Below are 15,909 nucleotides of genomic sequence, written 5' to 3'. Positions count from 1 at the left end.
TTTATTTAGTGTTTTTTTAAATTTTCTTCCTAATATGTGGAATTCTATCACCAGTTTAAATTTTTAAGGCAAACAAAGAAAACTACAAAGGCAATCCTTATTATTGAGGGGAATAACTGGAATATTGGACACTGCTGTTGGGGAGGACAGGGGGAAGCCCTAATGACCGAGTTTCTGGCACAGGGTCTGGCTCCATGGCTCAGAAGGGAAGGAGGGCAGTACTGACAGGGGGTTTTGTACAGTCGGCCCTCCTTATCCGCAGGGGATTGGTTCTGAGAACCCCCGCAGATACCAAAAATCGTGGATGCTCAAGTCCCTTATTTAACCTGTCTCTGTGCGGTGGTCTTTAGGACCCAGCGGAACCCCGGACTTTATTTAACATGTTCAGTGTGGTGGACATTAGGACCGGCGACGCAGCTCTGAATCTGCAGTGTTTCTGTTCACGAAAATAATCACAATCATGATTGAAAATGTGGAAGTAATAAAGCAATCGGAAAAAGGTGAAATGCCAGTGGTCATTGGAAAAACGTTAGGCTACAGTCAGTCAACAATCGGAACAATTTTAATGGAGCATGTGAAAGGCCCTGCCCCGATGAAAGCTACAATTATTACTAAGCAATGCAGTGGTTTAATTATTGGAATACATACGTTTCTTAAGTGTTTTATATGCATAGAAAGGTAAAATATGTACTATATACTAAGAAAAATGTTTGACTAACTGTCGCTAAATAATACCAGATGTACCTGTTCCGTCTTCAAATCCGACTTAGAGACGGACTCAGGAATGGAACTCATTCACAGCCTGGGGACTGCCTGTACTTTTAAGTCATTTCTAGATTACTTATAATACCTAATACAATGTAAATGCTATGTAAATAGTTGTTATACTGTATTGTTTAGGGAATAATGACAAGAAAAATAGACTGTACATGCTCGAACAATGAATGCCGGAGAGAGAACTTCTGGGTTTTCCTGATCCGCGGTTAGTTGAATCCGCGCATGCGGAATCCGCGGATAAGGAGGGCTGACTGTATTTAGACGAGCAGATAAGAGATCCGTGGACGTGAAAAAGAAACCTGGATGGTATTTTAATTCCCAGCCACCAGGGTCAGGGACGTCTTAGATCAGCAGTCTAAAGGGGGAGAGTGAGTAGCCAGAAGTCATGGTACATATTGGTATCAACGGCACAAGTAAGAGATTATGAATAACGTGTATAGGGAGTTAGGTAGGAAGCTGAAAAGCAGGACCTATAGGGTAGTAATCTCTAGATTGCTGCCTGTGCCACACGCCAGTGAGGATAACAACAGGATAATCTGGCAGGTGAATGCATGGCCAAGGAATTGGTGGAGGGGGCAGGGTTTCAGATGTCTGGATCTCTTCTGGGGAAAGTAAGACCTGTACAAAAAGGACAATTACACCTGACCCCGGGGGGGGGGGGGGGCAATATCCTTACAGGCAGTTTTGTTAGAGCTGTTGGGGGAAGTTTAAACTAATTTCACAAGGGATAGGAACTGAGATGTTAAGGTTATGATTGGGGCAGTTGGTATACAAGTAGATGCAGTATGTACTGAGACTGTAAGGACGGACAGGTAGATGACAGGGGCAAAATTACACAGTGGGAAGAAATAAAGTGTAACTTGGGGGAAAAATTTTAAAAAGATGATGAATACAGGACTGAAGGTGTTATATCTGAATGCACGCAGTATACAGAATAAGATAGATGAACCTGTAGCGCAGTTAGAGATCGGCAGGTGGGCATCACTGAGTCATGGCTGAAAGAAAATCATAGTTGGGAGCTTAATATCTGAAGTACACATTGTATTGAAAGGACAGGCAGGCAGGCAGAGGGGATGGGGTGGCTCTGTTGGTAAAAATGGAATCAAGTCCCTATAAACAGATAACACAGGATTGGAAGATGTAGAATCTTTGTGGGTACTGTTAAGAAACTGCAAATTAAAAAACCCATTAGAGGGACAGACAGGAGATTCAGTGAACATGAAAGATGGATCCGGATGGTACACTGCCTCTCCAGTGCCAGGGTCAGGGATGTCTCAGGTAGTGCCCACAGCATTCTAAAGCAGGAGAGTGAGTTGCCGGAAGTTGTGGCACATATTGGTACTAATGACTTGGGTAGTAAGAGGGAAGACAGAATATAGAGAGTTAGGTAGAAAGCTGAAAAGCAGGACATCCAGGATAGTAATCTGAACACTGTCTGTGCCACACACCAGTGAGGGTAATAATAGGATGATCTGGCTGAGGAACTGGTACAGGACACAGGGGTTCAGATTTCTGGATCACTGGGATCTCTTCTGGGGAGTGTATGGCCTATACAAAAAGGACGTTACACTTCAACCCGAGAGGTATTAATATCCCTGGGGGTAATTTTGCTAGAGCTGTTGGTGGGGGTATAAGCAGTAGAAGTAGTGTATATGGATTGCAGCAAAGCATTTGATAAGGTACCCCATGCAAGGCTTCTTGAGAAAGTAAGGAGGCATGGGATCCAAGGGGACATTGCTTTGTGGATCGAGAACTGGCTTGCCCACAGAAGGCAAGGAGTGATTGTAGATGGGTCATATTCTGCATGGAGGTTGGTCATCAGTGGGGTGCCTCAGGGATCTGTTCTGGGACCCTTACTCTTTGTTATTTTTATAAATGACCTGGATGAGGAAGTGGAGGGATGGGTTAGTAAGTTTTCTGATCACATAAAGGTTGGAGGTGTTGTGGATAGTGTGGAGGGCTGTCAGAGGTTACAGCAGGACATTGTTAGGATGCAAACCTGGGCTGAGAAGTGGCAGATTGAGTTCAACCCAGATAAGTGTGAGGTGGTTCATTTTGGTAGGTCAAATATGACGGCAAAATATAGTATTAATGGTAAGACTCTTGGCAGTGTGGAGGATCAGAGGGATCTTGGGGTCAGAGTCCATAGGACACTCAAAGCAGTTGCGCAGGTTGACTCTGTGGTTAAGAAGGCGTATGGTGTATCGGCCTTCATCAATCATGGAATTGAATTTAGGAGCCAAGAGGTAATGTTGCAGCTATATAGGACCCTGGTCAGACCCCACTTGGAGTACTGTGCTCAGTTCTGGTCTCCTCATTACAGGAAGGATGTGGAAGCCATAGAAAGGGTACAGAGGAGATTTACAAGGATGTTGCCTGGATTGGGAAGCATCCCTTATCAGAATAGGTTGAGTGAACTCGGCCTTTTCTCCTTGGAGCGAAGGAGGATGAGAGGTTACCATATAGAGGTGTATAAGATGATGAGAGGCTTTGATCGTGCGGATAGTCAGAGGCTTTTTCCCCAGGGCTGAAATGGTTGCCACAAGGGGACACAGGTTTAAGGTGCTGGGGGGTAGATGTCAGGGGTAAGTTTTTTTACTCAGAGAGTGGTGAGTGCGTGGAACGGGCTGCCGGCAATGGTGGCGGAGGCAAATACGATAGGGTCTTTTAAGAGGCTTTTAGATAGGTACATGGTGCTTAGTAAAATAGAGGGCTATAGGTGAGCCTAGTAATTTCTAAGGTAGGGATGTGTTCAGCACAACTTTTGGGCCAAAGGGCCTGTATTGTGCTGTAGGTTTTCTATGTTTCTATGTATGCTTTGGAGTTTAGTAGAACGAGGGGTGATCCCTTTGAAACAAATAGAATATTGAAAGGCCTGGATAGAGGAATGTGGGGAGGATGTTTCTTATAGTCATTGAATCTAGAACCAGAAGGCACGGCCTCAGAATAAAGGGGTGTTCATTTAGAAAAGAGATGAGGAGGAATTCCTTTAGCCAGAGGGTGGTGAATCTGTGGAATTCATTACCACAGACAGATGTGGAGGCCAACACATTAATCATATTTAAAGCAGAGTTGATAGATTCTTGATTAGTTAGGTCATCAAAGGTTCTGGGGAGAAGGCAGGACAATGGGATTGAGAGGGATAATAAATCAGCCATGATAATAAATCAGCCTCAATGGGCTAAGTGGCCTAATTCTGCTCCATGTCTTATGGTCTCTTTTAACAGGCAGTGCTTACTCTATGTTCTGTGATAATGGGGATTAATTTGCTGCACAGATCAGCCATTGAGGAGATGGGAAGAGTCAATTAAGACAGCACCTGATAACAATACCAGGACTAAGTGCCAACTTGGAACAGGGACTGTCATTAATGGGTAAAGTTGCTCAATATAAATTGATCAGTACAGGCAGTTCTGCTATGAAGTGACTTGGTTACCAAGTGATTAATAGACTAGGGAACACTATTCACATCACATGAGCTACAATGGTCATAGTGCACTTGCACTCGGGTAAACTAGTTTAAATCTACACTTTGAAGCCTGTTTGCTCATAATGAGACTTTCCTATTACATGAAGTTTCTTAGGAAGTTACAAATATATTATAGCAGACATGCCTGTACATTATTATGTCTGTGTAACCAAATTACCTGTGTTATGAAAATTCTAATATGGGTTGCTCAGATAATTTGAATTTAGTTTGACAATCTTCCCCCTAAATTTGTTTCATGGTATTCAGTGACTGAAATTTATCTTTAGTTTCCCCAAAACACAAAGGGCAAGCTATTTGCTGGTTTCCTGAGTTGATAACTTATTAATACATGGAAATCAAGTCAGTGCAACTTTGCAACTCACTAGCCAAGAATGATAGTCTTATGCAATATTGGAAAACAACTGATCATGCTAAACATGTAAATAAATGCCAAGACAATGTTTGGGGAAAGAAATAAAAGTGCTTGATGAAAATGAAATGGAATTAAATAAAAGATGGGACAAAGGGATACGTGACCTGCAGGGTGAACAGATAATGAGCTGTGTTTTTTTGTAAATGTATAAAGATACGAATAAGTGTAAAAATAAGCTAGAGAAGGTCATTCAGCCACTCCTATCTGCGCTACTATTCAGTAAGATTGTAGCTGACTAAAACGCCAGAGTCCTACCGATCCATGGTGATCTTTCATCTTCTTGACACCTTAAAAATAGACACACTTGGCTGTTTAACAATTAAAGACTCTCAGAGTGAAACAAATGCCTCATCTATATCTTAAAAGGGTGACCTCTCACTTTTAAACAATGGCCAAAGTTTAGATTCTTCCACAGGGTGAAATATCCTCTTTACCCTATTGAGACCTCTCAAGATCTTGCATATTGCAATCAAGTCCCTGCTCACTTTTTTTAAACTTCAGCAGGTACAAGTCTGGACCTCTCCTAGGACAACCCACTCATTCCCGCTATCAACCTAGAAAGTGACCTCTGAACTGTTTGCAATGCATCCACATCCTTCCTAAATGGCATTCTCTTCTCTCCATTCCTAAAGGTGTGAGAGAATTCTGATTTGGATGATGGAATGAAAATTAACACATCAGCCATCTGATACATACTTCTACTAATGCTGTAAAAGGAAAACTATCAATGAGATGTACTGGGCCATGACCTGAAATTACTCAGTTTTACACCATTGTTTAAACTGTAAATGAGCACCAGATCTCCTCAATGGGATGTACTTCCAATCTACCACAATTAGACACTGTGATACAGTGGAAGGTCTATGACCAGGACTTCAGAACAGGAAATATAGCATTTGATTTTTTGAGAACATGTTCCTTGAAAGTCTCATTTCATACTGGGTGTTCTGGATTGTGTTATCACTCCTGCACATGGCTGACTATTGCAATAGCTGGTTTTACTCTGAGAGCCCAGTACCTTGGCTAATTGGCTACGTGCTAAAGCTTCATGGATCGGGGAGCTTTCTGGAGGACTCCTGGGCAATCCATCATCTTCAGAACTAGCACCAGTATCTTCTATCCTCTTTGCTGGTGTGGACATCGGAGGTGGCCCCAGTTTAATATTTTGCTGTACCTTTAACTGTAACAAACATAAAACATATTGGAATTAGATATTACGATTATCAGCAGTCTGGCCAAATTGTTATGATTTCAGCCTTCTTACATGCATCTTTTCACTGGCTGCATCCAATTGTGCATTAATTAAAACTGCTCACAGTAAACAGTTTCCGCTAACACCATTGCCATAGTTACCATCAGTTACTGGATCAACAGCAGTCAGAATCACAGAGAAAGTTCATGGGTGTGAAATAAAGGAATTTAGGGTCTTGATTTGATCATTCTCTCTGGTTACCAGATCTATAGGTGGGTAGTTCTGATTAAACATTAACAGTCACACACAGAGACATGACTGCAGGGCAGTTATGAAGATTTATTAGAAAGAACTTTAACCTCTGCATCACATGAGTTTGTAGTCCTCTTGACACACTTGGCTTATTATCTCAGTTATTCTTAATAACTTGCACAAATTAAATCTTACTTTTCCAACTAAATGCTTGGGTGGACTCTGCAAGCTCCAAGAGATCTTACATCATGTAACCTCAGGTATCTACCTCTTGATTATCAAAATGGTTAAAATATTTAAATAGCAAAATATCCATTTAGCAAATTGAACATGAAAGCAGTGAGGATAAATCAATAATTTCCCCACAGTTGGTCTGTAGCCACCTTAACCTAGGGGAGCATCATAAACACAAAATATTCTGTGAGCTGATGAAGGGTCTCAGCCCGCAATGTTGACTGTTTACCCTTTTCAGTAGTTGGTGCCTGACCCGAGCTGCCCCAGGATTTTGAGTGTGTTGCTCTGGATTTCCAGCATCTGCAAACTTTCTCATTTTTGTGATATCCTGCAGATGCTGGAAATTCAGAGTAACACAACCAAACTGCGGGAGCAACTCACCAGCGGAATATACAGTCCCTGTCCCAGGCTGAGGCCCTTCATCAAAGGAGCACCAACTGTTTAAAGTCATCGAGGCTCAAAGGGAAGGCAGGTTGGTGACAGGTAGTCTAAGCTGTGTTGACAATGCTGAAGCAGACATAGAGAGGATGTTTCCAACAGTGGAAGAGTCTAGGACCGGGGGCACAGCATCAGAATAGAAGGGCGTCACTTTAGATCAGAGATAAGATGGATTTTTTTGGTGGTGAGTCTGTGGAATTCCTTACCACACACAGCTGTGGGAGCCAAGTCATTGGGTCTATCAATAGCAGAGGTTGACACGTTTTTTATTAGTAAGGGTGTCAAAGGTTACAGGAAGGCAGCAAGAGATAGATTGGATTTGAGAGGGGAAAATAAATCAGTCATAGTCGAATGGCAGAACAGGCTCGATGGGTAGAATGTCCTAATTATGTTCCCGTATCCTATGGACCACACTTTGAAACAATAATAGTATGCTCGGGAAATTTCTCTTTGAGCTAAGGTAGGAGCAGAACGAGATGGGGCAGCAGCTGGATTGGAGAAGGGGCAGGCAAGGAGCAGGCAGAAGTGGTGCGGGGAGTGAACTGGGTAGGACTTCACACAGTGCATCTTTAACAAATGCCTCCAGCAACCAATTTACTTTCTGTAGGATGGGGTGATAACGATTTATTGAGAATTTGTCTCAGAAGATAATTCAGTTCACTCCCCAGCACAAACCGCTGCTAAAACATCTCTCCGAGCAGGTATTTGCTGACTGCAGCATACAAGAACCCTGTCAACATGGAAGTTTATTCAATATCCCTTCAAATATTCTGACATCCATAGTCATCTTGACTAGTGTAAACATGTGGCTGTGCTCTTTGAGACTTTTTTTTTATAAAAAAATCTTTCTAAAAGCATTAGTATTACTTGTCTCATGTACATCTAAACATACACTGAAAATGTCGTTTGTGTCAATGACCAACAGTTTGAGGATGCGCTGGTGGTAGCCCGCAAGTGTCGTTTTGCTTCCAGTGCCAACATAGCATGCCCACAAATTACAAACTCGCATGCCTTTGTAATGTGGGTAGAACCGGAATACCCAGAGGAAACTCGCACAGTCACAGGGAGATCGCACAAACTCCTTATAGCAGTGGTCCCCAACCACCGAGCCGCAAAGCATGTGCTACCGGGCCACGAGGAAACGATCTGATTTGGCGATATGAATCACCTGCACCTTTCCTCATATCCTGTCCGCCCACTGTTGAACTTGAACACACATGAGGTCATTACCCACATGAGGTCACCAGTCGCCTAAACACAGTGATACCCCAGTGCCAGGGATCACTGGCTGGCCTCAGGTAACCGGCCGTCTCGTGTGGCCGGCGAGAAGTTCCGCTGCTACTGGCCTGGAGTGCAGACAGATGGGCGCCATCTCTAAACCTGTTTACCACACCAAATGTTCGTGGGGGACCCAGTGCTAAAATATTCGCAGATGACCTAATTCGGGCTCAGCGTTTCGTAAGTAGCAGAGCAGCTACCTCACTGTGATCTACTGAAAGTCATCCCTCAAGCCAAACTTTTGTCGGCGGATAGATCCTACCAACCTACGGGGGGGAGCATGCGCCCTGTCGCACTCCTCGCTTGGTCAGTCACTCTCTCCAGACTGCAACTGCCACAGCCCCGGTACGGGGACCTCCGGCCCTTACCTTGTCCTCTCACTGGTGTGTTGCAATGATTTTATATGTTCATACAAGGCAAATATGCACTGTGTGTTTAATATCCAAACATTACTTAAAATGTTATGATGCTATTGACTTATAAGTGACTTATCACTGCATTCATACGAGGAAAATATGCGCTGTGTGTTTAATATTAAATTCGTTAGATAAACCCTTTTAGAAACATAATTGAGTGTATTAGCCACTTATAAGGGACTTATAGTTGACTAATCACCTATATTCCGGTCGTGATTAACACCACATCCCACACCCCACCCCACCCCCGCCCCTGTCCGCTGGTCCGCAAGAATATTGGCAATATTAAACCGGTCCGTGGTGCAAAGAAGGTTGATGACCCCTGCCTTACAGACAACGGCCGGAATTAAACCCTGATCAGTTGTGCCATGAGGCGATGTGCTAACCGTTACACTACCATGCCACCCTTGAGAGATATTGCAGGATAGGCACTGGGTGGGATGACACTGGCCACCCTGAACTAGGTGGATTTAAGTTTGTTTTTGGTGATATGCCTAAATCTTCCAAGATATCGATCTGCTTTTATTTGATGAATTATAAGAACATAGGAGAGTACAGCACAGGAACAGGCCATTCGGCCCACATTGTTGCCCCGAACCAGCTAAAAAGCAAATCAAAAACACCCAAGCACCGAAACAAAAATGATATTAATGACATAATTTTGATACAGTGAAGGACCTTTAGTTTACCACTATATACTGCAGAGAGCTGTTGTCAGCGGATTCAAAATACTCTCAAATTAACAGTTTTCATCTGTTAGTTCTGTGCTATTAGGTAAAATTTCAGATCTGTGGCTTACTATGAACACACAAAAGTTCACATACAAGCTTCATGAAGAGTACTTCTCGCTCTCTGCCTCTCCAGATCTGCTGACTTGGTGCACACTTTACTGAAGGTCGAGTCCTGTCAAGCTTAAGTAATCTTTTACTGTTATGGTCATAATTTCAGCCAAGTTCTTTATTACTTAAAATTACCACTGTAATTACAAAGACTCACTCCTTCGGGCATTAATTAGATACTTTAAAAATGCTAAATTGATAATGAAGCATAGATCGAGTGGACAGCCAGAAACTTTAATACAATACAAAGGACATAATTTTAAGGTGATGGAGAAGAGTATAGGGAGGGATGCCAAAAGTAAGTTCTTTACACAGAGAGTACTTGGTGCATGGAATGTGCTACTGGGGTGGTGACAGAGGCAAATACATTAGGGGCAGTTAAAAAACTCTTAGATAGGCACTTGGATGATAGAAAAAAAGGCTATGTGGGAGGGGTTAGACTGCTCTTAAAAATGTTAACACAACAATGTGGGCCGAAAGGCCTGTACTGTGCTGTACTGTTTGATGTTAATTTTTTTTCTGAAAACTTTGCTCTCTAAAAACTTAATTCTTCCTCAGACTTTGCTCCTGATTTGACATTGTTGACAACGTGATAAAGACCGGTTGATCTGCCCGTTTTAAAAATGTTGTTCTTCAAAGTACTTATACGGAAATGCTTTACTGGCTTACAGGCCAAACAGAGACCAAATAGAAGTTGTATCGGGAAGGTGGCACTGCTGACGATGCAATAATCATTCAGTATGCATCGTCCTAAACCTCTTTGCTCAAGCCTCTAGAATAGGGTTAATGCACAGAATCTCTCAACTCACAGTCAGGGGAGTTACTAGCTGGGTTAGATATGAGTCGAGCTCCCCACCCACATTCTACCAGAGCACCATCAAGAGACAGTCCTGGCCAGCTGTACCAATGGAAATTGCAAGGCATATGGTTCCAAGATATTGCATCAGATTGGGTGGACTGCTGAGAGAATCATCGGAAGTCTCTCTTCTACCCCCACCCACTCTCTGCATCCAGGACACACCACAGGAGCACTGCATTTGTAGAGCCCTCAGCGTTGTCGAGGACCCCCCCCCTCATTCGTCCCATAGTCTCTGTGACCTCCCACCGTCAGGCAGAAGGTGCACAGACTGTTAGGCACTCTTCCCCTAGCATGCGAGACTTTGGATATATTAGGGTGCCTAAGACTTTTGCACAGTACCATAGGCATTTAGTGTATTGCACTGTACTGCAGCTACTGCAAAAATGAGAATTTTCATGCCATACTGTATGTGAATGATGATAAATTTGATTATGATAAGGGTCTCTATTGTGGACTGAGAGTGGGAAGGGGGCAGGGAGAGAGGAATCATGGTTGGGAAAAGGGGAAAGGAGAGGTGCTACACCAAAGTGCTACACCTGCCCATACACCTCCTCCCTCACCTCCGTTCAGTGCCCCAGGCAGTCCTTCCAAGTGAGGCAACACTGTGCCTGAGAATCTGCCGGGGTTGTCAATTGTGTCCAGCACTCCTAATGCTGCCTCCTCTACGTTGGTGAGACCCATCGTAAATTGGGGGACCACTTCATTGAGCACCTCCGTTCCATTCGCCACGAGCTGGACTTCCTGGTGTCCAAACATTTCAATTCCCATTTCCATCCCGATATGTCAGTCTATGGCCAAGCTGAGGTCACCTTCAGGGTGCAGGAGCAACATCTTATATTCCATCTGGTAGGCTCCAACCTGATGGCATGAATATCAATTTCTTCTTCTGGGTAACCAAACTTGCTCCCCCCCCCCCACCCTTCTATTCCCCACTCTGACCTTTTACCTCTTCTCCCTTGCCTATTACCTCCCTCTGGATCTCCTCCTTTCCTTTCGTATATGGTTCACTCTCCTTTCCTATCAAACTACTTCTTCTCCAGCTCTTGACTTTTCCCACCCACCTGTTTCCCCTATCCCCTTCCTGCTAGTCTCCTTCCCCTCCTCTCCCCCACCTTTTTATCCCACCATTTTTGCCCTCCTGTCTCAGTACTGAAGAAGGGTCTCGGCCCGAAACATCGATTGTCTATTCACTTCCGTAGATGCTGACTGAACTGTTGAGTTCCTCCAGCATTTTGTGTGTGTTGCTTTGGATTTCCAGCATCTGCAGACTTCCTCGTGTTCACCAGAGAGACATCCCTGTAACGATCAATAAACCAATTGTCTGGAATCAAATGACCTTCACTGGTGTCTCAGGGCTGGGTGCGTCTGCACCCACACCATCCCCTGCTTCTGGCAAACCTTCTCTGCCACTTTTCCCACACCCCTCCCACAGCACTCCACCCTTGCCATTCCCAACATTCTTTGCTCCTGCCAGATTTACAAACTTGCACTCCACTCCCTGTTGACAAGGGCAGCACTGTGCCAAAGGTCTTAGGCACCCTAGCTATATATATGTACCTAAGACTTCTGCACAGTAAGGTATGTCAACTTGTACACCTACTGAATACTTTTTCTTAATCTGTTAATATGACTTTATGTGCTGTCTGTGATCTATGTGCTGTGTCTTGCACCATGGTCCTTGAGGAATGTTGCTTTGTTTGGCTGTATTCGTGGACGGTTGAATGACAATAAACTTGAACTTGCCCTGGCAAACACTGTGGTCAAAGTGCCAGATGTGCCTTTGTTGTGGCCACTTTCAGATTGTGACTAAATACTTAGTGAGTTATTAACATTTTTGCTTCATTACTTGACATAAATTAAACATTTAGTACATCCCCTTGCATCCCAATTAAAACTTCAATTTAAATAATTAATCTTACTCTGTGCCTCAGCCCCTTTATCCACAGGAGAGATGCGAAAGGAGCACCTGCCTCTGTCAATAGCACATTCCCAGGAGGCAAGCATTTCATAAGTTAACTTATTGAGAAATGCTGTTAAAAGGAACATTGTCAATAGGGACAATGGCAAATAATAATTGCAGTGATGCACTTGTTCTTAAAGTAGGGCAAAAGATCGAGCTTTTCTTTCTCCTGGCTTTGCTTCAATGTTCACTCCTTTGGCTTTGTAGCTGAACATAATGCAGGGACACAAGGATGGCATTACTGGAAAACAGGTCTAGTATGATAAGGATTAATATTGACATAATAATCCCAGCCCTGTTTACTCAGGCTTACTCCATTGTTGGCCAATCACCTGGCGCGTCGATACTCACAACCTTCTGCAGAGGCACAATGTTAGCCTAGTGGTTAGCACAATGTTATTACAGCTCAGGGCATCAGAGTTCCGAGTTTGTACGTCCTCCCAGTGACCGCGTGGATTGCCTCTGGACAACCCAGTTTCCTCCCACAGTCCAAAGACATACCAGTTAGTAGGTTAATTGGTATTGTGACTAGACTAGGGTTAAATGAGAGGGTTGTTGGCCTGTGCAGCTCATTAGCCCAGAAGGGCCTGTTCTACACTGTACCGCTAAACAAATAACTAATGAGATGGGCATTTGGAAGCATCCTAACATGCTGCATCACTGTGTGGTACAGAAACTGCACTGTAGCGGGCAGCAGGGCTCTGCAACGGTTAGTTAAAACTGCCCAACGTGTTACCCACACTAGTCTGCCCACCATCGAGGACAGGCATACAGAAAGGTAGTGGAAAAAAGGCCAGCAACATGAACGATCTGACCCACACTGCTTATGGATTGTTTGTCCCTCTCCCATGAAGAAGCTACGCTGAGTCCACGCCAGGACCACCAGACACAAAAGCAGTGAATTCCCCCAAGCTGTCAACAGCTCCCTCCAATCACACAACCACCACCCCCCACCACCACTACAAATACACCACCTAATGTCACTTCATGTACATACAATCCATCTATGCTTATAGCAGTTACTTGTACTTTGTGCTTAACAGGATTGCTTTTATATCCATATTTATTGGGTTTTTTTTTGTTTATAGTGTTCTTTACGCTTCCTGTGGTTTTTAATGATGCACCGGATGCGGAGTAACAATCGTTTTGTTCTCCTTTACGTTTGTGCGCTGATGCACGGCACTGAACAGCCTGGAATCTTGACATGCAGTGCTCTGATCGTGTGGATGGTAAAAAAAAACGCAGCATTTTTACCAAAAGTGCTAGATACAAGGTTATACCTTCACACAGCTTACTAACAATGCACAGTATCACTCAAACCAGCCTTGTGGCAACTGTTAGCAATGTGGGCCATTTCCCTCAATTCACACGATAAACTCACTCCTCCAAACTGTCACTGTCCAAGAACTTCTGATCAAAAAGGCATTTGGAAGTGAAAGGCCATATCGAATTGACGTTTGAAATAACAGATGGTTTATTTTTGAAAAAAGCTGGTACACCAGAGGGTATAGTGCTCAGGCAAATAGAGGAAAGTATGAGGGAGATGTCAGAGACAAGTTCTTTACACAGACAGTGGTGGGTTGAACGTGGAACAAGGGGTGATGGTAGCTGATCTAGGTCAAAGCTGATCTACCTAAGCATGTATCTGGTGCAGCTTTTACATTCTCAGTTGACAAGATTACCGATAAAACTACATTTTAATAACAGAATGGTGGCGACAGGTAATATCAGACAGAATAATTAACCACAGGTCCTACAGCAAATCCAATTTTCTATTGCAATAAAGTGTGCAAGCTATAACGTAATTAATAAAGTTCTTGAATCTTGGATGTCGTTGTTGCTGCATTCCACATCCCTTCTTCTAGGCTGTGTCTGCAGATCCCTGCTGTCACATTAACACAATCCCACATCACTATTTACTCGTTATTAGCCCTCACTTTTCAGCAGTAAGGACACCAGGAAAGGATGGTTTCGGGTTCTTCCTGGTTGCCTTTTGAAAAGCAGTAAACCTTACTGTTCCAACTAGCACATGGATTATGCCCACTGGGAGAGTTAAAAAAAAACATTAAATGGCATTTAGCAAGCAGATGACAATAATGCACATTAGGATGTTACATGTTCATTACCTGTAAAGCTCTGATAGGTGCAGATATGCTCTCCTGAGAAAACACTCGCACAGGCTGAACAGCTTGTAGCCCAGATGTGTCTGGGATGAAGATGCTGTCGTGTGACAGCGCTCGAGTTCCCATGACATTTCTATGAGCACTAGAAGAGGAAACAAACAAAACTGCAGAACATATGCCATAGCACTGAAAGAGTCAACAATGTCACATTGAGATAATTTGTTCCATTACCAACATATTGGGTTGCCCCTGAAGCTGTAGAGTATTACGGGAAAGCGGCCTCATTAAATAATGATATCACTAAAGAATTACATAACACAAAAAAATTACAGTGAATAAATCTGAGGAAATTAAACTGAAAAGTAGGCTAGGAAAATGAAATCTCAGGGAAATTGATAATGTGAATGGTACGATTTCCTGAACGTGTAGAAAGAGCACCGTGCAAAAAAGAACAAGCTAACACAAAATATGAAAATGTTTCTGGTTCTGTTTGGCTCTGTTGGCTTCAGATGGTTTAGTTATGACTCTTGACAGAGCCAGAACTGTACCCTGAGACCTGAAGAGGGAAGCTATTCAATCTTGCAGCACAGCCAAAGGATATCAGAGGTCGTCTTGCAGGTGTTTAATTACTCTCTCAAGGAAGCTCAGCCACCTCAGGAGTTGTGAATAGGACAAGTCATGCACAGCAAGTTTTGCAACTAATAGAACGCCAGAAAGATCTCTAAGGACTGCTGTTATCTTAGATAAACGATCATTCAGTAATTGTTGTTTCCATCAGTTTGCATCTTTCCCAATATGACAAATCATTCCCAAAATGAGACAAGGTTTTTCAGACACGCAGCTTCTGTTAATTGCAATTACATTTTGTTGTGTTAAAGTACAATCCACCTTCTCGATGCTCCCAGCAAGCTGAGCCTACAGTGACCATCTTAAATTTACCATAAAGTAATATCGAGCGTGTTTGAAAATAATGATCATACTTGAAAATAAATATCAGCACAAGTCCAGGAAGTGCTCACACTCTGCCCTTCATGCTGCAGTTTGCACCAGGATGAAAAGAAGGTCAAAAGTTACGGGAAGACGGCAAGAGAATGGGGTTGAGATGAAAAATAAATCAGTCATGATGGAATTGCGGAGCAGACTCAATGGGTCAAATGGTCCCATTCTGCTCCCATGTCTTCTAAAATTAAATTACAATTTTTGTGATTTTCCTCTGAAAGAAAAAGATAAAAGTTAGAAGCATTGTGCTTCCTCTTGGGGATATATTGATAATTGGTTTGATATTGTCCAAGGTACAGTGAAGAGCTGCGTTTTGCATGCCACCCATACAGATAATTTCAAAACAAAAGTAACAAAAATGCAGTGATACAGTTACCAAGAAAGTGCAGTGCAAGGAAAAATAAGCTGCAAACGCCATGATGAGGTGGATTGTGAGGTCAAGAATTCACCTGTAATCGTACAAGAGGTCTATTTAGCGGGATAGAAGCTGTCCTTGTGCCTGGAGGTAAGCCCTTTCAATCTTCTGTTGCAGACTGGCAGTTCCCATGATGCGGGGACACTACAGCCAAGTGCAGTCACTGTAAAATCACTCTGGTTGCTTTCATTGCACACTAAGGTGCTAGAACATTTGCGGAACTGC

General features: G+C 43.2%; 1 protein-coding gene across 7 annotated transcripts in view; it reads right to left on the bottom strand.

Moving 5' to 3' along the window:
* Nucleotides 1-15,909, bottom strand: part of LOC140726980 (CRACD-like protein) — a 197,991-nt gene that overhangs the window by 60,070 nt on the left and 122,012 nt on the right. For all 7 annotated transcript variants that reach the window (XM_073044061.1, XM_073044056.1, XM_073044062.1 and 4 more), the window contains 2 exons: nucleotides 14,274-14,412; nucleotides 5,698-5,859 (listed from right to left, as the gene is read on the bottom strand). In XM_073044061.1, the coding sequence (XP_072900162.1) occupies nucleotides 5,698-5,859; nucleotides 14,274-14,412 (301 nt within the window). The remainder of the gene's footprint in view (nucleotides 1-5,697; nucleotides 5,860-14,273; nucleotides 14,413-15,909) is intronic.

The sequence above is a fragment of the Hemitrygon akajei genome, chromosome 4 (genome assembly GCF_048418815.1).
Source record: "Hemitrygon akajei chromosome 4, sHemAka1.3, whole genome shotgun sequence".
In the NCBI taxonomy this organism is placed as follows: domain Eukaryota; kingdom Metazoa; phylum Chordata; class Chondrichthyes; order Myliobatiformes; family Dasyatidae; genus Hemitrygon; species Hemitrygon akajei.
This window is presented reverse-complemented; position numbering and strand designations above follow the sequence as displayed.